Genomic DNA, 23,915 nt, shown 5'->3' on the forward strand with positions numbered 1-23,915 from the left:
TGAGGGAACCTAAAACTCATTTGCAAGTTTTAATTTATACCCCCCTTCACCCACAGATTATCTAGAATGTATAAACTGTTAATTTAAATAGCGCAGTGAAGTATCGTCATTAGGTGGCTTAGTTGCCTGGGATACTACTATCAGCCTGACCAGTAGGGAACCTGGGAAGAACAAGCGCGGGAGGGGGGGAAAGTAAACAAAGTAATGAGTAACAGTTACAGCTCCTTAAACTGTGTACATTAACCTCAGTATTGGGCAACTATTTGCTTTTTAGAGGCAGCACCCTCTGATTGAAATAATGATAAATATTTTGGAAATTCCATCCGAAGCGAGAATGAAATTACTCAAGTGCACTCTGGGAGAACAAAGCTTTTTAGTATACCTTCAAATGAACTCAGGTAAGTTTACAAATGGCCTATACCTAAAAGACCATTAACTAAAATTACATTTGTTTTTATTGAAAGACAGCCTCAAGTGCTGACATGTAGTATATGACATGTGATACATAATAATACTCTTAAACCAGTTCTGACATAATATCTCCCAAGGCATAATAACCACAAATGACTGCTTTAGTTAAGAACTAGCCAGAAGCAAAATAGATCCATGTAAAAGTAGCTTTAACCATAAATACCTCAACAATATTTTATGTCACTTTGTAAAAAACTTAAAGTAGTCCCATAATAATTAACAACAAAAACTTCATGTTCTTTACTATTGTATGGTGGTTGTGAAAGGTTATTTCATAGTCCCGCAGCTGCCAATGCTGTAAATTATGCAGGCACCAAGAAGCATTAAGGAGAAATAATAGCAATTTAAACAAGGCTGACGTAATTCATGATAAACAGTCATTGGAAAATATTACAATGTTGTCTTTTTTGAGTGGGTTTAATCAGAAGAATGTGACCATATTCTGACACAAACCACTTCTCTTTTCCATTGTATAGGCACGAGAATAGGGGCCCTTCCCTGTGTGCAAAGGTCCCCCCTGCTCCCAGCCACTCTGAGCCCTAGCACCTCGGGGATGCTGCTCATGAGGCCTGGGATGCCAATGGACCAAAAGCTCTCCAAAAACAAAGCTCAAGTGTCTGGGCAAGCCCAGTGGTCCAAGGGAGGCACCGAAACCAGGGGGGAGAGTCAAATGGGGATGCTCTAATGAAGGGATATTGGGGGGTGGGGGGAAAAGATGGCTTCAGAAATGAGAACATGTATGATGGACATGGCTTACACTCACGATGAATGCAGCTGGGCTTACTTTTCACTATAATGACAGAAAGTCATTTTGATAGCTGCACCATAAAACTAGCCATCAAGTGGGAATCTTATATAGGAGGAATTAGTAATTTATATCTACAATCATTTAGGGAATGGACACCAATAAAACCAACGCCTGTGTAATAGATGACAAAACGCCATGTGATAAGTTACATTTATCAGGCACAGAAGAACAGCTCACTTATTAACCCTTCATTTGCTGGAATGACACATTATTTCTCTGCCAAACTCCAGCCAATAAAACATGTAAACCCCAAAATACCATCACACAGTCACTACTCAATTAAAAATTAAAAAGGAGAAGCAGCTAAAAGCGCAGCTCTCAGCTCTGCCACGGAGTCTTCAAAGGAGCAAGGATACCTCACCTCCCCTTCTGTTCCTGCAGGGAGGCCATACCGGCCACCCCACCCTCACCCACACAGCCCTGGCGCTTCCTCAAGCAGCTGGGCACATGGCACCGCATGCTCACAGGACCAGCCCCTCTCTCTCCTCTACTGCTATCCAAGGGCACCTGAAGAAGTAAGGAGCCATACCGATTTCCCAAGTGCCCTTGCCTTGGGAGACATGCTCTCACAGTGGTGCCAGGCAGCCGCTGCAGGCTTCTTGGGCAGCTACTTTTGTGCAGGACAGCCAGTCACCACCAGCCCCGTCTGAGAAGTGATGCCAAGGGGCCAGGGGAAATGGGTAGAAGCACCTTTTCAGGCAGCTCCTGCCCCTCCACTCAGCATCTGCTGTCTTCCTGAGGGCAGTGGGAATGCGCAACCTGAATAAAATCAGTGTTCTCCATAAAGGAGTTTTGATTATAAAGTGAAAATATATCTATCTTAATATTTATCCAGGTTACAGCTATGGTTGCTGCTGAAAATGTACCAAAAAAAAAACAAACCAAAAAAACAAACCCCAAAACCCCCACAACCAAAACAAATTAACAACATTTGTTTCTACTGAAGTTCTTGCAGACAGAAAGGTATTTTATCTTACTTTGCCACACATTACTTACGTTTGCTTAACAGCTTGCTGTTAACATTGGGTGACATTCTGCCCTTGGTTAACTGGTGAAAATCTTGAGTAACGGCCACTGAAGTGGATCGAGTTATTTTGGATTTACGCCACTAAGCGAGACAGAATGTGACCCCTTATCGGTGCTTTTTGCTTTGAGTATACAAATATTTTATGCATTTCAATGAGTGACAGAATGCAAAACTTGCAAATATTTATTTTTAGATGTATGGGGAAAAAGCAATTAAGAGCTAAAAATGTTAAGAATGAAGAAATCACTTAACAGAAGCAATTACGTTGGGCACATAAACAGCTCTGCCTTCAGACATTTTATTCAAATGCTGCAGAGCACACTATGAAATATCAATTGTTTAAAAAAACTGCAAGTATTTTTTCACAACCAAAAAATCAATCATTATAAACAACATCTGGGGATCATTAATATCTTACTCCACAGTTGAATTAACAAAATAAGAAAGAAGTCTGACCAGAATCCAGAACATTTCCAGATTTGCTTTTTCATGCTAAAAGCTTATGTTTGCAGAGGTGGGGAGGGAGGGAAGAGGAAATGTACATCTATCTAATATTGTATATAGCACTATCATGCATTAATCATTACTTCCCCTCCAGCTATGTCCTGTTTTATTTTTGAGAGAGCTAAAATTTGAAATATTTAGCTAAGCCACCCTGCCCAGGACCTTGGAAAAGATTTGCATATTTTTCAGACTGTTGGAGATGCCACCATAAAACTCCATCTAAGGAAGTCCCAGTATCCACACTAATAAAAAGCCTCTATACTCTTCTTATTGAAGTTCTAAATGCTTGAACATTCTAGTCATAGAAGAGCACTAACACCAATCCCACTCTAAAATCACATTTGTGTTAAAACAAAGAAGCAGAAAGTATCTATCTGGAAACTTCAGGGGGCTCTGAATTACAGTGATACTAATTACCCTGCCTGCAGGTAGCCCAAACAGTCAATAGCAGTAATGCTGATACTTTATGACAGTTGAGAAACATTAAAAAAACCCTCACCCTTTCAGGCTAAAGTACGATTTTTGTACCAGAGCTGGTTTAAAAGAAAAGCCAAGTTTGACTCACGCTCACACAAATAAAGCAAGCCACCAACAGGAAAACTGTACTTCATTTAGACTGGAAACATTCTTTCTTCTTCCCCCTTTTTTTTTTCCTTAAGTCTCATTCCTTGCCAAGGTTTTGGTTTGTTATGTTTTTCCCCTAAACAACTGATTTTATCTGTGAGTCACAAACTTGTGTAAACTGAGATGTGTAACAAAAGCAAAGACCAAATTTCAGCTATTGCAGGAGAACGGTACCACTCCATATCCTCAAGTCATCAGCTCTCACCCTACACAATTTTTCTGGCACATGACCTACCCCTAAACAGTCCCTTCTTCTTCATAGCACTGTCTTGCAATGGCTTCCCTGGTCAATGACAAGATGGAAGTCCTGAAATTCTTGGCTCAGAAACTCAGTGGCTAGGAGGGATGGCCAAGTCATCCCTCACTTCTAACCACTCCCTCCAAGCCCTGGAAGTGAGAGAACCTGCTTGCTGCATATTTTACAGGGAGATCCAAATTGTTGAAGGTTTGTTTTTTTTGTTTTGTTTTGAATGTAGAAGATTTTTCCAATGCAAGTGATACCGCATTAAGGGGTCTTTTTTTTTTGGGGGGGGGGGGGGGGGGGGAAGGGGAGAGGAGGGAAGTGGTGACTGCAATGCCCTTTATACATAATTTTCTTCGATGAGCAGTTTTTCCCTCTGCATTGCTCACGCTATGGTAAAATGAAGAAATTTCATTTTTCAGAGAAAAAATTATATTAATACCTCAGCAGGATGTAGTTCTCTTACTTTTGCATATGAAATGTTGTATAAAAAACTGGTCTTTACATGCAAAAATAAAACTCTTAATCTTCTTTTGGGGGTGAACAAGTGTTTACAGTACACCCGGGACCAAACAGCTTGTTTAATGGCATTTTGGACCCAGCATGCTGTAAAAATAACCCAGAATGGTTTAAAAATTACCAAATAGATTTTAAAAATCAAGAAGAAATAAGGTATTCAGTTTTCTCTCCCACTACTGTTTACAGAAAAAGCAACCCCATGCTCACAAATGAAAGTGAGCCTTCTGGTTCATCTTTAGCAGTAAGGATTGATAATATTTATCCTTCAAAGCACCATGACAAAATCTTTCTGTGCGAGACTTTCACTTGTCAAAGCTGATGGAGCTGTAGAAATCCACCATCACCCAAGCACCTGACCCTTCTACTTCTAATCTGCCCTAAATCCCCAGGCCTGCAGAAGGTGGAGGTCACGTTGATGATGTCTGTGCAGACAGATCTCTGCACTCCCTTGTTGTAGGGGCACATAGACCACAGCTGGGTCACAAAAGGATCCATGCTCATTGATGTGCCCAGGAACCCAGTCACTGCAGTGGAGCGGGCATGAATCTGGTAGAAGGCCAAGTCACCTTCAGACAAGCAAATACAGAGGATGTGCGCTGCTCTAGCAACAAGTGCACACTGGTTTCTGCCCAGTGACCCTCAGATACATCTTCTGGACACACAGGCAGCTTTGCCTCCAGCTAGATCTCTTTGGTCTATAATGAAGAGTATTAGGATCCCTATTTTTTCATTCCTTCTCTCTTGCATCATGTATGACCACACAGCAAATGCCAGTAAATTATAAGCATTTACAAAAGTTATTCAGTAACAGTAACCCAAACAGCTGATAAATGAAAAAGATTTTGAAAAATGTCTTGAATTGAAATAAATTGTTCAGCTGGCACATACTATTTTCATTTTAAGGGAGCGGGGGAATGAGGAAATAGGGTTTTGGTTTTCTCCACATGCTAATAAACAGGAGCAGTTAGATAAAAGAACGCATAAGTGAACTCTAGTCTGTGCAGAGAACTAAAATGAAGCCATCAAGAACACTGATCCCATTTGCCTGCCCTGCTGTGCCACTGGTCCTGATGCTGCTGCCACTGCTGATGGAGTCCAGCCTGAGCTCTCCCTGTGGCCCTTGCTCAGTGCGACGTGTAAGCCTGCATGGGCTGGAGGCAACATCACACAGGCATCAAGCTTTTCTGCTTCAGTTCAACCATGGACAACTCTAGCCTCCTGTGCAGGTTCAAAATCTCAGATTTCTTGCTCCCAGACAGCAACAATTTCATTATCCACCTGGACAGTTTCATGCTGGTGAAGACCTCTAATTCCTCTTACTTCAGGAGGGGAGTAAGTATACAGTCTGGCTGTGGTCATATCAATGAACTTTTGCTATCAAGACATCAAGCATGGCTTATATCCTCTGTGTTCTGAAAAGAAGCAAGCTTTTAGGCCTATCTGCATTCTGGAGGGTAACCTCCAAGGAAGACAGGTTAAGTCATCAGTAGTTACATCAACAGGAATGGGAGAAGGAGGCTTCCCACTTTGAACAGTCTTTCCTTTGTAAATGGAGAGCAAGTTCTTCCCTGTCAGGCTCCAATGAAACAGATGTAAACCTTTGAGCCTTCCAGATGCTAAGACAATTCCTCAGCAGCCTACTTCTCCATTGGCCTCCTTGATGGGATGTTGTGGCACATTGAACCAAGCTAGAAGAGAATCAGAAAAGGACTCTGCAAGAAAAACAGCCCTGAGTATTCCTGCGTATATATGGCACTTGGGCATGTGCCATAGAGCAGCACACAGACGGGACAGAGACAAATACAGGCAACTGCAGTGCACTGGCTGTGGTAGCCCACACTGAAGCTGGTGGGGAAGCTTACCGCAGCCAAACCCTGTATTTCCTTATGTGGAAATACAGAAGCCATCCACACTGAACTGCCTGAGCTATCAAAGCATCTCTTCCAGCTATCCCTGGAGGAACTCACAGACAGCATCTACATCCCCTTTCTACTTAAAAAAGACCCACACCAAACCCCACATTATTTACTGTCAACAAAACTTACTTTTTCTTCCTCATTTCCTTCTTTATTTATTTTTGTTAAACCTTATAGAATGGGGGAAAAAAGGAGGGAGTATGAGAAGGAGTCAGAACTGAAAAAAAAAAAGCTGTTTTTGTTCTAAACATATAATAAAAGTAGAGAGACTACTTCCTGGAAAAACACTTCTATTAAAACTGCCTAACAAGGACAACAGCTTATATGCTGCAGTGAGCGTGGCTTTTTGTACAGGTGTTTCGGGTATCTCACTTGTTACATGCTGTATCTGTCACACAGTATTCCAACATGCAAGGAACATACACCGCCTTCCCCAACAGCAGTGTTTCTGTAGAAGACCTGGCATCTGTATGGGAAGCCAGTGCTTCCCACATAAAGACATTAGTAGACTGTATTTCCCAACTTTTGTACTCACTTTAGAATTTGGAGAATTTCAAGTGATAAGGAAATATACAAGTTCCTGTCTTGCTCCTTCGGCACACTTCTTTCATTTGCAAGGTAAAAAATAGCCAAGCTCTTCAAATTAAATGTGTCTGGATCTCCTTACAGACACCTTTTAAGAATTTTAGTCATATTTCTGAAATCTGGTCCTCCCTCAGATTTGACTGATAAATACCAGCGCCTTAGAGTAATCTATTTATCTGCTGTACCACCCTGCCTCTGTTTAGCTTTAGCAGTCATCACTTTCCACATGTGACATCAATCTACATGATATCAATATAAGCTGTTTGTGTAACAAAGGTTGTACATTTTATTGTCCTGCCGGTAAAGAAAAGGATAAAATAGCACTTTGCCTGTTGCCCTAACAAAGGTAGTATAATTGACACCATACACTTTGCAATACAGAAATAGAACCATACATTGGCCATTCTTTTTCTTCTTAATATAGCAGGGCTTGCAAGTTTTACTGCATCATTATTTTCATAAGAAATACTTTTAAAGACCATGGGTTTTTTTCTGGTTTTATAGGCATTTTAAAAATCCGCTTCTTAAACCAAACTAAATTTTAAATACACATTATTACTTTCTATGGCTAAGATTTCTGTGGCTCTGGTTTGATAATGAGATAATTGCCTTGCAAAGGTCAAGAGAATGGCATAGTTAGCTTTCAGAGACTGAACAAAGCACTTGCTATGGTTCACTAAGCGTAGTTTCTGCATCACTCCACATGCCTTTGATTCATCTATTACTAATATTCCATGATACGCTTACATTACGGATCCAACTATTTCAACAAACCTGTAATCAAGGAATGACCCTGAATAAAATACTCAACAGAAAGCAGATGGTACACTCATCAAACGCCTTCAAACCTAAAATAACCTTTTCCATATAAAAAGGATAGTCAATTAAAACTGAACTTTATATTCTGAGCTGGAGCTCTGAGTAAATAAAAATCAACATGATACTTTTGTGTTACTGGACCAAACTTCCAGGGCATTTCATTCATTTTTTCACCACCAGCACCCTAAGAGCAACCAACAGGTTTATCCATAGTTCATTCAAAGCCTGTAAATGTTTTGTGTGAGAATGAGCAGATATGACAGTTTGGGCCTGATCCTGCAAAAGCTTGACATGACAAAATTATAATTATTCAGAGCAGTAATGTGCTCCAGTGATGACATCGTGTGAGTAAGGATCTCTCCTGCCTGTTGGGAGTTGACTGGTGAAGCAGCAGAGGAGCAGTCCTGCGCTACCCACAAAATGCACCAATGCCATCAGCTGGGTCACTGTTTTTCTGTCAACATAAAGGAGGCTTGGACTGGGCGTCAAGTTCAAAGCCAGCATGATAGATTTTGAAGAAAGAGGGAGATTATTCTCTGATCACAGACATCACTGAACCCCTTACCTCTCACTCCCACTATTACATCTTGAATGCATAATGAGAAATTCTCTAAGAGATCACAAGAGCTCCTTGCAGAGATGCAGGGGTCTTGCACAGCAAAGGTGCACCCATCGCTTTGCAAACAGACCTTGCTGGCATTAGCTGCAGTGCTCATTCATCAGGTGATATGGGTAATAAACTTAATTCTCACAGCACAGGTTCACAGCTAAAGAAATTACACTGGACCCACTGGTAGAATAACCCTGGGTGTGTACGTAACATGAGTTCTGTCACACATTTAGCAGTGCATCCGCTGCCCTTGGGTTGATCTGACACACACAAAAAATGTGTGAAATCACCTGACAGAGACCAGGAGTCAAATCTTGCAGCACTCTCTCCCAGCTGTAAGGAGCTGCAGAGTATTCTCTAAAACCTTTGAATTAAGAAGTCACCTCCCAGAACTGTATCTGCACTTGTAAAATCAAACTCCTTGCACTGGCAAAGCTGCTGCTGAAAAAGCTCACATTCCAGGAAGGCCAGAAACACACCAGCTATAGCTGACGTTTGTTTTGGGCCCTGGGAGCATATGTGCAGTTGATGAGTGCTCTGCAACAGCAATGGGATGTGCAGGGACTGACTCGTATTTTGCATTTGCTAGCATACTGCACCAACAACGACTTCAAAAAAACCCCAACATGCTTTGTAAAGCTTCTGGAAAGACAAGCTATAGGTGAAAAGATAAGGTAGATAAATTTCAAATCCAGACAAGGGACCCTTTCACTTATACTGAGTAACTGTGCTACATGCTCTACCCATGTAACAGTATCTTTAATTGTGATAAACTCAAGTTGCAATATGAAGATCACCAGTGACTAGAATACTTCAGTCTCACAGAGGAAAGAGCACATTTAGTACATTACATTTCAAACATAAATAGTATTGTTTCATTTCACAGGAATCACATCTTCCCTTTGGAAATCAATGGAAACTTAAAAAGAAGAAAACGTCTTTACTTTTGAGAAAAATAGCTGTAACGTAACTTACCGAACTCATCACATATACTTTCATTTTCTATTAGAGTAGGGTGATCAAATGTATCCCGACAGTAGAAGATTTGGGGATTCTTGCTGGTTATTGCAATGCCCCCCAGGGCTAAAACAAACTGGTCTGTTAGTATTGACGAAGGCTTGTCCTGAATGCGCTTCAACATGGAACGATATCGACAGTACTGTGGGTAGCTCAGAATTAGCAGGTTTGAATCTTCATCATCCTCACCTGGAAGAAGAAAAGTAAAAAAACACCCTCTTAGTATGTCAGAAAAACACAAAACCTGAGCTGTAACTCAAACATGTCAGAAAACCCATGGCCCACTGGTTCAATCTCTTCTCAAGACCTATCTTCTAGAGCACAGTGGTTTTCAAAAGAAAGGTTAAAAACAGAAATAAAAAAAAAAAAAAAAAATTATTGAAACAGCTTCTTTTCTGGCTTTCTGTTCAATTCTTCCACGCTTATCCACAAGGACGCTACCTGTATGAGTAATAAAACAGCTCTCTGCAGAAGTTGGCCAACGGCCTGAATCAAAGTGCTCTACTTTGCCAACTTGGCTGCTTTGATAGAAATATTATCTGTCATTTTCACTCAGCTCCCTATACAGCCTTACTGAACTCATGTTTACACCAGCTAGCGTCTTTTAAAAATAATAATATGCAAGCCCAGGAGCATATAACTATCTATTCTCCTTTGAAGTGTCTGACACAGGCAACTACTAAAGGGTCCTGGGCCAGGGAGGTGGGCTGATCTGACCTGGTCATTGATGCTAAGCTAACCCAACAGGTGGAAATAACTTTCCTCACATTAACTGCAAATGCAGCAGGACTCAATAAAACACCTGCAGAGCACAATGAGCAAATTAATTTTCAAACAGCTCACACTGTCGAAATGTGGGGTCAAGATATAAAGCAATCTAGAGCTCGGACTTTTCCACTGCCTCAGGTTTTAGTTAATATTAGAAATAAAGGCGGCAGATTTTGAAATATCACAATCAAGTTTCATCATATGATAACCAGCAGGAAACCTAACAGCAAAAAACCCCAACCAGAGATGTAAACATGAGAAATTATTCATTTGCAGGTATGCAGCTGATAGTTAACAGCTCTTCTTTTTATGCTCATTTATCTCCTCAGGTGGGGTAACTGAACATGACTTTCCATGCATACCAATGAAGGCAAAGCAAGAGCATTCACTTTATGTTTTCTCCTGTACTATGATTACTGAATAACTCAGCTATTTCTTCTGCCAGAGACAGAAAGTCTACTATTTAATCCCATTATCAATACTGAAATCATCTTTCTTACCCTTAAAGTAAAAATCACTTCAGATATTGAAAGAAACTGTCATATCAGTTCACCCCAACTAAACACAGTGCCACAACTCATCCTGATTTGGTGAGGCAATCGAAATGTTAACACATAAAAGGCTAAACTTTAAGAAGTCTTCGGAAGCAGATATATCACCTAGAATGTCATCACTGCAGATGAATGCAATGCTGCAAAAAAAAAATCAGCATGGCAGACAGACTTGGGAAGTACTGTTTTTACAAGCACAGCTCCTGAAAGCCATCACTTTCAAAACCTCAGAACTTTCACCACTACCCTGATGTAGGTGGGGAGATCAAAAAAATTGTGTAAAAAAGTATCTTTAATACATTATGGGAAACTGACATTACTTTTCTAAGAAAATAAAATGTATGTCCTATAACCACTCTGGTCAATAAGGATGCTTTGGTCAATAAAGTCACACTTTTCTTTGTTTTCAACAAGTAAGTATCCCATAAGCCTACAACAGCACGATTGAGCCAATTGCTCTTGGGAATAATACGCTCTTTTCTTTATTAAGAAACTCTAAAATCAGATCAGGAAAATTGTTCTAGGAATTAACAAGCACATGATCCATCCTTTAGCTCTTTTGCGAGTTTCATATATGCCTGACAGACAATTATTACTACTTTATACCTTTGCGTAGATAGTAGAGAGCTGAATCTGTTGATCTGACAGCACTTTTCTTATGCCAGGTTGTGGTCAGCTTTCTAAACAGGGTGTACGTAAATGTATATTCCATATGCCTTTGTAGTAACCCATTAGTTTCTAGACAAATGTGCTGTAAATCCCTGTGCAGAACTACACAAACTTTCTACCTCTGACAACTGATGACTTGACTCAACCTCCTGGCATAAATTTAAATAAAGTCATTTTTTACAGAATCAGTTTCATACATGCTTGTACAACTCCAATGAGTACTTCATGATGCATTTGTTTCCTTTCCTTATTCATTCCAGGTTCAACAGATAAATCTAAGAATGAACAAAGGCTGAATAAACTGAAGATTTGTTTAGTGAAAGACAAACAGAGTGTTCCTGGAACAAAGACTTTTTTTTCTCAACCATGCCCACGTGAGAAAAGAGAAATCAAAGTAGACCAATCCCTAATAAAATGCAAGCGCAAAGAAGAACTATTTTTTTTCTTCTGGCAAAATCTAACATGTGCTGTTTAACAGTGGAGTGTATATTGCTGAATATTTTTCAGAAATATCTTACGAGTTAACTCTTAGGAGAAGCAGTGATTAAAATGTGGATCACATTCCATTAAAACCAAGAAAAATGAAGTAATTTCTAAAAACATTTAACTGAGATCTCAGAAAACCAAGATGCTTTATTTCTGAATCTCATTTTAGCTTCAACTGAGAGAACATGGTACCTACAGTACACTGCTTGTAAGGCTCCACTGAAATTACTCTAATCCCATGCTTATATCATAATCGTGTGTTTTAATAACCCACTCCAATGTAATTTTTCATTTATTTATATATTTCAGGGCTGAAAACAGAGAAACTGTAATTAGGAGTCAAGGTTCCACCTCTGCCTTCTGAGCACTGCCTATATATGCATAGATGTAATCCAACAGTTCCTTTTGTGAGGGTAAAGAGAGCTGGGATTTGGCACAGCCTGGCATTTATGTTGGATTACATGTTCTTCAAGTTGTCTTTGTAAGTAAGAGATGCATGAAATGCCAAACACAATGAATCTATGCAAGAACCGACTTTCAAATCAGCACAACCATTTTTAATATGTAATGCAAGACAATTAAAAGCCCCCAAAGAAAAAAATAAAGCCTGCTAAAAGCACGAATTCTTAACAAATCCATCCAGAGCCAGACCATTTACAGAGAGAGCAGAGAAACAAAAAACTGTAACTCGCCTTTTGTTTGCTTGTTTCGGAAACATCAGCCTATAATGTTATTGCTAACCGCCATAATCTACTCTCAACATCAGTAAGCATTTTTTTCTTTAAAGACCTTCACACCAGGATTTTATAGAGCTTGATGGAAAAACTATGCATGTTCCTTCCTGTACCTAATTACCTCAACTGCAAAAGCTGCCAAGTATTTTGCCCTTTAGTTCTTTTAATCGTATTAGTGCAAATGCATCTGGATGCCAACAGAAACAAACATTTAAAGATTTTTGTTTAAAAGATTCCAAATATGTACGAGGCTGGTGCTAGGAAAGCACACTCCACTTCTTCCCAGAAAGCACAGTTATTTCTGTGGAAGAAATATGAATTTGTGCCTCTTGTAAGACTAAATGTCTAGTTTCAACCCAATTTAAGTAAAATAATGTCAATATGAACTGCTCTCACAATGATTTATGCTACCTTCTGTTACTTTATTACATTAGACATTCCTTTCTCTAAGCTTTATACTTTTCGCTGTGCTCCTAGCAACCACATAAAGGCTGAGCACCAACTTTACGCACCTGGCACCCTTCCAGGCTCGACTGTTATTGATAATTATATTGAAGTTTCAATTTAATTGCTACTCTGTTGTGACACAGAATATTTTTTGTAATTAGGCACTTCCCATTTTCTGTTCATTCATTTTCCGTATTACTGAAAATGACTTTTTTTTCACCCAGAAAAACATAAGCAGAACAATGACACAGATAAGGGTATGTACATCTGTTACTATCATTACCAACACACTAATGTGAAGGGAAAAAAAAAAAAGATTTAAGGGAAAAAAAAATTGTGACTATAATTTCTCGGAAGGTAATTTTCTTTTCAGTTTAAGTGCTCTTATTCTTCTTACAGTTACTCAATGATTTCCTGTTCTAATTACAAGACATTATACAGAAAGTCATTTTTAAAAAGGAAATGTACTAGAGCAGGAGGCTAAATAGCGTCAGTCGCTTGGTATGGTTTGAAATTCTGAACTTTTGCATCTCTTTTATCAATTCCCTGCTCAAGCTTTGTGCAATATATTCTATCACAAATCTACCATCTCTTCCGAGGCAGTTAACACAAATATATACATCAAAGAGGAAAACAGACTTGCAGTTAAACTGCAGGCAAAAGGAAAAAAAAAAAAAGTTCTTTTTCCTCCTCACTGTAGCTGGTAAATTGGAGGCAAGCCAAGCCGAGGAATGGAAAATATTAAAAAGCAAAAAAAAAAAAAAAAAGAAGAAAGCTTGATTAAAAAGCGAGAGAAGAGATATTCGGTTCTAAATCTAAATGAATAAGCCACAAACTATTTCATAAAAACATACTGTGACGTAAATTACACATCAGTATTGCACTGTTGTGGTTATTTTGAGAAATGGCTTGTACTGTAAGTCAGCTGGTAAAACCCCACCCTTAATGATTTTGTAATTCTCCGTACAGCAATCAACTGGAGCAGTCATGAAATTGCCAAGAAGGAAAACAGACAGAGCTGTAGAGAGTTTGTAATAAAAAGATAATGTACTTTTAACATAACAGAAGTAGAAGATCGGTTTTATTAACTAAAAAAACCACTTAAAAGGTCCCAGGCCTGTCATTTGTTTTGATAAATGTTGACACGGATCTTCATAAGATAAGCAATGGAAGTATCGGGGGAACCAGATAAAATGGGACAATGCTTTGGTGTGTGGGTAGCAAACTGAGCAAGGGACTTGTTTGGGATACAGAGCGAAAATGAGAGAAGTTGCAGGGCTCTGCCCATCAGGCTCCTTTCCTGCACGATGCCCTCACTACTCTGCCGCCTTTCATTACCTTCACTTACTAAGGGTGTCTCTCAGGGGCTGCACATATCATGATTAGTTTATCATTGCTTGTATGCATGGCTTTGACCATACCATCAATATGTAGCAGACACAGAGGTAAGAGAGGATGTCCAGAGGGACTGGGAATGGCAAGGCTTAACTTTGCTAAATGATGTGGATGTAACTCTGAAGATGGGATGTCTCTTGACTACTGCAGGCAAGTGTTCAAGTGTCACTGCCCTTCCAAGACTCTCAGCAACTCACAGGAGCACACATGATGGGACTCATTACACCTAATAATGCAGTTTTAGTCTATGACAGTTGTGCAGATTGCTCTGTAATCAGAAAGATCACCTTCCAACACGCTGTTTTATAAGACATGGATCAACTCACTCTTTGGAGCTACTACTCCCTCATCAATGACAAGTAGGTTAGTCTGGAGTCTTCACTTGTAGATTGAATTAAGCGAGTTAAATTAATTCTACCTAAGCGACAAAGCACTCTCTGTCTAAGTAAGGGTCCAAATGCATGGTAAAACATCCCCTCCCAGATGATACACCTGCCATCAAGATAAAAAAGGTCAATCTCATCTGTGGCAATGGACTTCGGCTCTTCCAGCTCTTAAAATAGGATCTAATTCTTCCCTTGTGCTACTCCTTTGGCAAGGTCTTTCTGCAGTATGGGATGAGAACACAGGTGTAACAAGACAAAGACATGCACAGCTGACCCCTCAAAATCAATGACTGCAGGTCATGCAGGCTCTACACATCTCAAATGGATTGTTGTTCTAACAACAACCCAAAGGGAGATAGCACAGCTTTCCAGCAAACAGAAATGAACTTACTACACAATTACTAAACCCTGAACTTCTCAAAAAGTATAAAAGTAACAGAAACAGCAGAACAATGAAAGAGTAACCAGAAAGACAAAGAAACTTGGTCTTCATGACCAAAAACCTGTAAGGTGAATCGTTCAGTATGAACACATTCCCATATCACAGTACAGCCATAATTTGCCAAATACCCCCAAATCATCACCCAGGTAACTACAGCTGGCCAAGAAGCAATGACAACCATTATCTGCATCTCTGGGTACTCCTGTGAGAGAAAGGATGGGTCTTCCAATGAAATAACCATCACAAAACCATAGAACATAAAACCATAGAATAGTTATGATTGGAAAGGTCCTTCAGATCACCTAGTTCCAACCCCCCTGCCATGGGCAGGCAAACTTCGCACTAAACCATGCCACCCAAGGCTCTGTCCAGCCTGGCCTTGAACACCACCAGGGATGAAGCATTCACAGCTTCTTTGGGCAACCCATTCCAGTGCCTCACCACAACCACAGTAAAGAACTTCTTCCTTGTATCTAACTTAAACTTTCCCTGTTTAAGTTTGAACCCATTACCCCTTGTCCTATCACTACAGTCCCTAATGAAGAGTCCCTCCCCAGCATCCCTATAGCCTCCCTTTAGATACTGGAAGGCTGCTATGAGGTCTCCGCGCAGCCTTCTCTTCTCCAGGCTGAACAGCCCCAAGTTTATCAGCCTGTCTTCATATGGAGAGTAACAATAATTGACGGGAGAATAACGCCTGGCTTTTTGCTTGACCACTTCTCACATTGAAGCCTCTGTGCAGACACAAGGCTAAGAACCCTGGCAAGAATCCATGTCCCTCTGCACCAGGCTGCTGTGATCTAGGAGCAACAGCTGAGGAGTTCACATAGCTGAATCACTGTCACATAACTACTTCTGTATGCTCTAGCACACTAATCTACCTTCTCTCCAGTGATTAGGGAAAACTTATCAAACACAGCTCTTCCAATCCACCCTGCCTTTTCATTCCCACAGCCTTTGTTCACTCCAGTAACACCACCTGGTGTGCCTTAGCTGGCCAATTAATCACAAGACCTAAAAATATTAATCTAAGAATCATATTTCTCTTTCAGATAAATGCAAATACAGTGATGATGTGGCCCTATGAGACAGGACAGTAAATCTGCAGTTTTGGGTTTAAATAAATTTGGGTAAATTATTGACACAACAGGAATACCGCTTTGTTGGAAAGAGGCATGCTACTCATCCTTGTGTTGAGAACCCCCCTCTATTTGAATGTTAATGCAATCAAGAACAAAGGCAACATGTTGCAGGATAGGGAACACAGTGATTACATTTATGTTTACATGATAATGATGATGCTGTTAACCAGTTGCCTGTAATTCTTAGGTGGACATTTGCCTGCCTGATTTTGCTTTTAAGTTGATCAAAAGCAAAAGCCACTTCTGCCAACATACAGAATAAATGCGCAGCCTTTCTGCATGTATCAGATATTTCTTTCCTTTTAAGGAGGAGACAGAGCTAATTCTCAGAATTTCGCGCCACTTCCCCAGCCCTCTGTTTTCTGTCACAGTGCCAGCAGAGCATCAGCCGTTCAAAGAATTCCTAAGATTAGTTTAACATTTGAAAGAAAGAGAATACTCACAAATCTACTGGAGATTGAAACTACTGCTCAAACCAATGGCAATACAGTCATTAAAAAAAGAAAAAAAGACAGCACATGGTTGAACATTTTACAGTCAGTGGTTTGGATCTCAGTTCTTCTACTACTTGGTGGAGACAAAACCGAGTATGTTGATCGATAACTGACAGTATGCTCATATCATCAAATCTTCCATAATATTTACTTCATTAAATCACTTAGAATTCAAATCATAAATCCAATTTTTGAAGAAGCTGAAAGAAATTTAATATTAAAAAAGTTTCCAACCAGGCATTCAACATTCTTTTTCAGACCCTAATCCAATATTCAGCTCCTCCTAACTGCAGCTCCTACCCTGCACTCCCAGGATCCTCCTGTACCTTAGGAAGCAGGTTTATGAGGTGTTTCTAGAATCAAAAGAGTAACTGACAATCGTCATTTCCAACTATTATACATCCCTTCCACAGGCCTCAAACTGCTTTATGGAGATGAGTAAAAATTATTATCCCCATTACACAGAGAGAGAAACTGAGACAGAGAAAGCTTAAAGGATTTATTCTGCAGCACCAAGCAACTTAGAAAGCAAGGGAGAGAGCAAACAAGCTGGGCAAAAAAATCATTTTTGGGGGGATTTCTGGGTGAGAGAGAGTTTCCTGAGTTTCCTCAAAAGGGAATTGTCTGTCTCTGGCCACCCCTGCCAGCCTACCTGCCTCCAGAAGAGAAAGGGGATGAACCAGTCAGGGGCTTGTCTCCTAACACAGCTATTTAAACTGTTTCACACAATCCCAGTCACTCCTTCATTTTATTTACCTGTTGCCCAGCTAGGATTATATTCCCCCTTCACGGAGTGTCTGCAAAGCAGTAGTTTGCCCTCCCACAGAATGGTAGGTGATGGCTGCAATGATAGCTGGAGGAGCACAAGAAAACTTACCCCATGCTGGGGATACAGCCAAGTTCAGAGCCGGGCTGTGAAATCGTCTCTCTACCTCCCAAAATTTCCTTCTGTCCTCACTGCTCAGGTCACAGGTGTGGGACAGCCCATGTCCATAAGGCCAGGGGTGGCTACAGAAAACCACTCTGACATAAAAGATTTTTAAACTGCCCTATTAGCTTTCTAAAGCAGATGGAGATGGGGAGAAAGGGGGGAGGGGGAGGATTGACTGTAGAAGGGAGCACATGCTGCCTGTCCTCTTGAATGTTCTGGGTCATGTGGACCATTCAGGTTGAATGTGCATCAGCTTTAAAACAAGTATTTATTCTGGTTGTCGTGGTTACTGATAAGCAGCTTCAATTCTGCTGATAACAAAAAGAAGAAAGAATTAAAAAGGGGAGGGGGCTGAAAACATAATTTGGTAATATGATGAAGCCAAGAAGAGAAATTCAATCACATTAAAAAAGCCAATTGTACTGTAAATGGCTCTGCCTCTGTATTTGCTTTTAAATCATCTATGGCTCTGACATGGCAGCTGCTTTAGTTTTAACAAACGAACAGTAAAAATCCCTTTTAATAACGAAAGGAAATAATGATATACTTTGCTTTAGCTGAATTCAAACATAATTTAATTTTTCCTGAGGTGAGATTTGCACAGGGAACAATCAGATAATAAGTGTTATCATTCTCATAGACAAAACTGAACCAGCACTTTGCAATTCAAAGTGCTATTTAATGCACCGTTTTCAGCAATCTCTGAACACCATCCAACATACCACTGAACTACACTTCAGTACGTACACATAAAGCCTGATCCTTCAAATACTTGAGTATGGGAGTTATGCTACAAACACAAGTACTTCCACTGCTGCTGTTACTGAAGTTACACGTTCCCTAAAGCGCCTTCACAGGGAGGGTCACATCCAGTAACTTCTCCTACAACACCTTCTCATCATCTTTATTATTATTACTATTACTATGATTATGTGTCTTGGTCTCCCTCCTTCTGACGTGTAGCACTGCGCAGAGAAAATACTGGAGAATGAAAACTGGTGTTGCAAAGAAGTGTGCAACTGGAGCCACTGGCAAGAGAGGGACACACACATTTTTACAGCAATGACAACTGAGCACAAAGATGTAACAGGTTCCCCTATCCAGTGCTCAAGACTGAATCTTCTTTACCTGAAGATATTCTCCAGCCTCATCTGTGGTCTGTTATTTGCCCTCTCTGCTAGAGATTCACGACAAATCCATGTTTGATTGAGAAAATTTTAAGGCATGAAAAACCTGGACTTAACATCAGAGTAACCAGGTCTCCTGTTGTCTCTTCTCTTTTTCACCTCCACACACCATCCAAGCACAAATGAGAGAGCAGCATACACAGCCTTATTTATAAGGGACTGTTAACGCCACCTCTTCCACACAGCAAAATCAACTGCCTTCATTTTCCATTACCCACAAAAGTATGAGTCAAAGTCTTATCTTGGTGTTTCACATGGGGCCCTTTCACTATCATTCTGAAAATTCGGAGGAACTGTGCCCTCCTCGAAATAGCAATGGCAGAAGCTTCTGGCCTCAAAGCTGTGAAATGAGGGGTGGAGGGTGGAATGGTCCAGTGATTTAAACAGTCGAGCTCCATTTTTGATGTTTATGCCCTCTTTGAAACTTCTAATGAAGTAACAACCCCGTTAATTCTTGCGGGGTATTTAGTACATGTAAAAACTGCATTACCCACTATTTACAATTTACTACACACAAGCAGTATCTGGCTCCATACAAAAATAACAAGCTCACTGTAACCCTCCGCTCCCTAACCATACTGCTGATTTCTCTGACACATGGAGAAGTGAGAATAATTACATTTTACTGAGTGTGTCTCATTACATGGATTTAAGTAAGATTTCCAAAGCTGCAAAAATATGCTTTTCAATTTCATTTGTTTCTAGCAATTCCCTCTGAAGACAGTTAGTAAAACCTTCAGAAATCATCATCAATATGGACAAAAAATTTTACCCTTCTCATGTGGACATTTGACAGAGGGATAATAGGGTCTAGAAACACCACAGTCAGACGTTGCTTTTCTATTTAATGTTTCCTTCTGTGCCAAACATAATATAACAGACAAGTGTTAGAGAGACATGCAGGGGGGGAGCCTGAACAGAAAGCTTTAAAAGAGGTCCTTAATAGAGAAGCTGTATGCTTAGTCTTCAACAACATTCAATGGCAATTTATTTGCAGCCATTTTCTCATGTAACCTTTCACACAGGAGCAGATAAGATAGAGCACAAGACAATTTGTCAACTGCCAGATATGAACAAAAGAAACCATTTTTAATAAGTTTCAGTGGCCCCTTGTATTTGTTTTGCAACATGTTAATAACTTTTCTGGAAGCCAATCAAAGACAAGAAGAGAAAAAGAAGTCAAGCTGGGAAATAAAAACCACAGTTAAAGAATTGTACAGATAAACTTGTGTTATCATCTGCAGTGTAATAACGCTTAAATCCAGGAATGGCACAGAATTAGAATTAACATGATGCCATTTCTTAAAAAAAATTAAAAAAAAGAAAAAGAAGGCAAGTACAGAAATGCTAGCACCATGTACTTTTTTCCAAGCATTTGCTATCCTTTATCTCATCCCAATGTAGTACATACCTGTTCCCCAGTACAACCTTACTCTGGTTCCCCTCCTTCCTGGTGGCAACATGAAACTCAGCATAAGGACTATCACGAGGGAAGACCAGTTGGGAGTTGCCCAAATCCAAGTAACTGACCCAACTCCCCCACACCACACTCCCCCAGCTACCTGGGGATTCTCACTTCCTAACTGAACCTCTCATGTTGCACCCCGAATTATTGCTCTGAATAACAAACCACATGTAGCTTCAATAGCTGTTAAAGGTATACGAATAAATCTGTGGTTGCTCACTTGATCTAATTCTGCATCACAACAAAGTAGACTCAAGCTGAAGAGGAGTAATGGAAGAACGTGAAAAAGAAAAGGGAGCCAATGAACTCCCCCATCTAGGACATGAGGATGAAGAACTAAGTGGTACGCACAACAAAATGAACAAACCAATTGTGCTGAAGTTCAGCAATGCCATGGCCTTCCTGTGGAATGAAGGTTGTATCATTAGGTCTTTCTGTGGCACAGCCTCATTTCTGTGGAAAAGGAATTAGTTGCAGGCATGTGAGAACTTGTGGGACAGTTGCTCCTGATCCCTTCCCCCTCCTGCAGGCACAAGAGGAGGTGCAGAGAGCTTCCTCCAAATGGTATCTACCGATACCTGTGCAAAAAAAGGTTTCTGCTGGACTAAGGGACAATCATTGGACAAAATGCTCACACGAGCCCTCAGTCTGTTTGTAAGGGAAGAGTCTTTTGGTACTGAAGAAAAGTCAGAGTGCCTGAAGAAAAGTCAAAGCAATATACACTGAAAAATCTGATGAAGTGTTAAGCAATTTCATTAACATTATTAAAACACAGAAAATTCCCTTGGAAAATTTCACACAGGCTTTGCCGTTTTGTTGCACATTACTCACAGCCTGAGAGACGCGTGAGGAGCAAATGGAGAGAAATAAAGCTTCTCTGCAGTCAACTTGGACTGAGTCCTAGTCTCACTGGTAGAAAGACAGGCTTGTGGGCTTCAGTGAGAACAGGGCTGGGTCCTTTGAACTAGATTATTATGGCATCCATACGAGGTACAAAAGTATATGGTGAGAGAAGATGCACCAGAGAACAAAAGGAGCTGCCGGTGAGATGGCAACCCTTGTTACAATGACAAAAGTACTCCCAGACTTCAGCTGGCACGCACCTGCAGAGCTTAGTATCCTATCCCCAAAATCAGATCTTACCTTCTGACCACTTTGCAGAGGACTGTTACACAGTGAAGGGTAAGAATACAACCATTTGCTCTTCAAGAAAGAGGAACAGCCTTTTGAATATGAAAGGGATCCCTGTGATGGGAACCTACCAGCCCAGACCCACATTCCTCCTGGGAACTCATACATGATTTCTCTTTCTCTTCTGCAGGACCAGGAAACCATTCCTGGAGAAGATGAGAAGCTGTGCTACCTGAATTATCTGAAAAGGCCTCAGGTGGAGGCAGGGTGAGAAAGGATTTCAGGACAAGTTATGTCTATGAGCTGAAAAGAATAAGCAAGTATCCTCCCACTCCTTTCTCTAGGCAAATGCTCTTTCCAACTTTTCAACAAGAGTCAATCTCCAGTGAATCTGCCCGCCCAGGAAGGGCCCAGCAGAGTGCTGCCAATCTACCAGAAAACACCAGGCGGCTTGCGCTTGGCTTAGGATGGGATACCCAGCAGAGAGGAAGGCTCCCAAGTAGAAAACAATCCTGCTGTACTATCTACTAGTATGGAACCTGCTCTAATAATAGATAATGCTATTTCAAAGCACTTAATGGACGCTAATTAGTCCTCAGGGCATTCTTATGAAGCAGGTAGATAGATAAGTATTATTTCCCTTGTTTTACATATGAAATAACCTCATCAGACATGTTCTGACTTGCTTAAGGCCACCGAATGAGTCACAGCTCAGCTCTCAGCAGGTCCTGGCTCCCAGACCTGTGCTCAGACCTCTCAGCCATACCTCTTTCACAAGTGCAAAATCTTTATTTCAAATGTGGAGGGAGAGAGGAAAGAAGATCAAGGAAGGGTGATAACAATGGGAAAAAATACTCTCTGGGAAAGAAGCTTCCAGAACAGCAACAAAACAGAGTCTGGTATCTATGGAATGCCAGATACCAAACAAGGAGAGAGATGAAACGCACGCTCTGATACAAGATTGTAAGTTTCTCTTATATATCCTCTTCAAGCAGCCACAGCTATTTATTGTGATTTGAAACCACCACCAATGTCAGTCAAATAGCTTTAGACTCTTAATTCCTACAATGGTGAACATGCAAGGGCAGCAGCCAGCAGCCCTTGGATACACAAAATAAATACACTTCATATGTACACGTAAGTTATGTGCCCAACACCCACAAAGTTACACTGAGGTGTTGTTTCATGCTAGAAACCTTTGTGACTTTATATAGTAGGCAGGAATACAAAAATTGGTGGATTTTGTATCTCTTTGGGAAGAGCAGCAAATGGTTTCACCCACCATTTGTGAGCCAGAGCTTGCAAGACACCAGGTATTAAATGGCACACACTTCCTTGAACCATCTGCATGCTGTAGCTCCCACTACTTACTCCTCTTGACCAGTACAGAGCGAGCTGGGCAGATTATACCCTAACCATCAGGACTCCAAATCTGTTTTTCACATGCTTGAACATACCTCTCAGTGACACCTTCCTTTCAGCCCATGGCCCCCCATCCCCCTGACTCCTTATGCTCCCCATAACCACATTGTGTTCCCATGCCTCCAAGCTCCTCATCTCCAGCCATGGCTGCTGGGGATCACCAGCACCAGGCAGCTACAACCCAGCGCTTGGGCTTGCCCGCCTCCCAGAAACCCACACTGACTACTGCTGGTCACAGGCTGGGATTACCTTTCTCCCATTTCTGCCAGGGGAATGCTATGCTGGCATATGCCCACTGCTCATATGGGCAGGCAAGTGATGTCTCCTCCATGGTAAGAGCTCAGCACTGTCCAGGACCGAGCACGCTGCAATGCAGGGTGATAAGTGGACCACTTCTATTCCAGAGAGGTGCTGAGTACACCAGCATACATGGGATCCACGGGGAGACAAGAGCACTGACCATACAAGTTCTGCATTTCTTATTCCAGACACCCTTGGCAGTGCATTTCTGACACTCAACTAGACAATTAAGGGTCCTTGAGAAAGTGAATGCAGTGTGCCAGTCCCCCAGAACACTGACTAATTGTGCTAAAAATAATTGTCATTTTTGCTTCAATGAGATTCAAGGACCAATCTCCAGCAACCACAGGTTACGCAAAAGGTTACTTACTTTTCAGGGGAAAAAAACATTATTTGTACAATGCATTATCAATCTCAAATGGTGATGCTGAAGCACAAGTTTGATGAACTGTATGCAGCATAATACAGCTGCTTTGCATTTTGAGTCCTTTATTTATAGTCCACACCAAATTAATAACTCAAAAATGTTGTTTCAGGCAAAGTAATGGACACACAATAAAACTATTCATTTCCTCAAAGGTCACTCTAGGAGAAGCATACACTGTTTAGAAGCCTACCAACAATGCCATCGTTCCAAAGAAAAGTGAAAATATATAATGAGCAGTTAGTGCCTATATCTGCATCGGAGATCCTAGGCTAATTTAAAGTGCAATCTTAAGGCAATCAATCATACTCTAAAATTACTTCATTTTCCAAACTGTTTACACTTTTTAAGTTACAAATCTACTTTCTGCTATTTCAACTCACGACTTACAGCTACAGAT

At 40.7% G+C, this 23,915-nt stretch overlaps 1 protein-coding gene across 4 annotated transcripts in view; it reads right to left on the reverse strand.

Moving 5' to 3' along the window:
- The window catches only part of ARID5B (AT-rich interaction domain 5B), a 121,954-nt gene that overhangs the window by 63,740 nt on the left and 34,299 nt on the right, over positions 1-23,915 (reverse strand). For all 4 annotated transcript variants that reach the window (XM_061448753.1, XM_061448763.1, XM_061448741.1 and 1 more), the window contains one exon: positions 9,100-9,330. In XM_061448753.1, coding sequence (XP_061304737.1) covers positions 9,100-9,330 — 231 coding nt within the window. The remainder of the gene's footprint in view (positions 1-9,099; positions 9,331-23,915) is intronic.

Source organism: Pezoporus flaviventris, unplaced genomic scaffold (assembly GCF_033815535.1).
Source record: "Pezoporus flaviventris isolate CSIRO_AGI_PZ_B2104156 unplaced genomic scaffold, CSIRO_AGI_Pfla_v1 ptg000001l, whole genome shotgun sequence".
Taxonomy (NCBI): domain Eukaryota; kingdom Metazoa; phylum Chordata; class Aves; order Psittaciformes; family Psittacidae; genus Pezoporus; species Pezoporus flaviventris.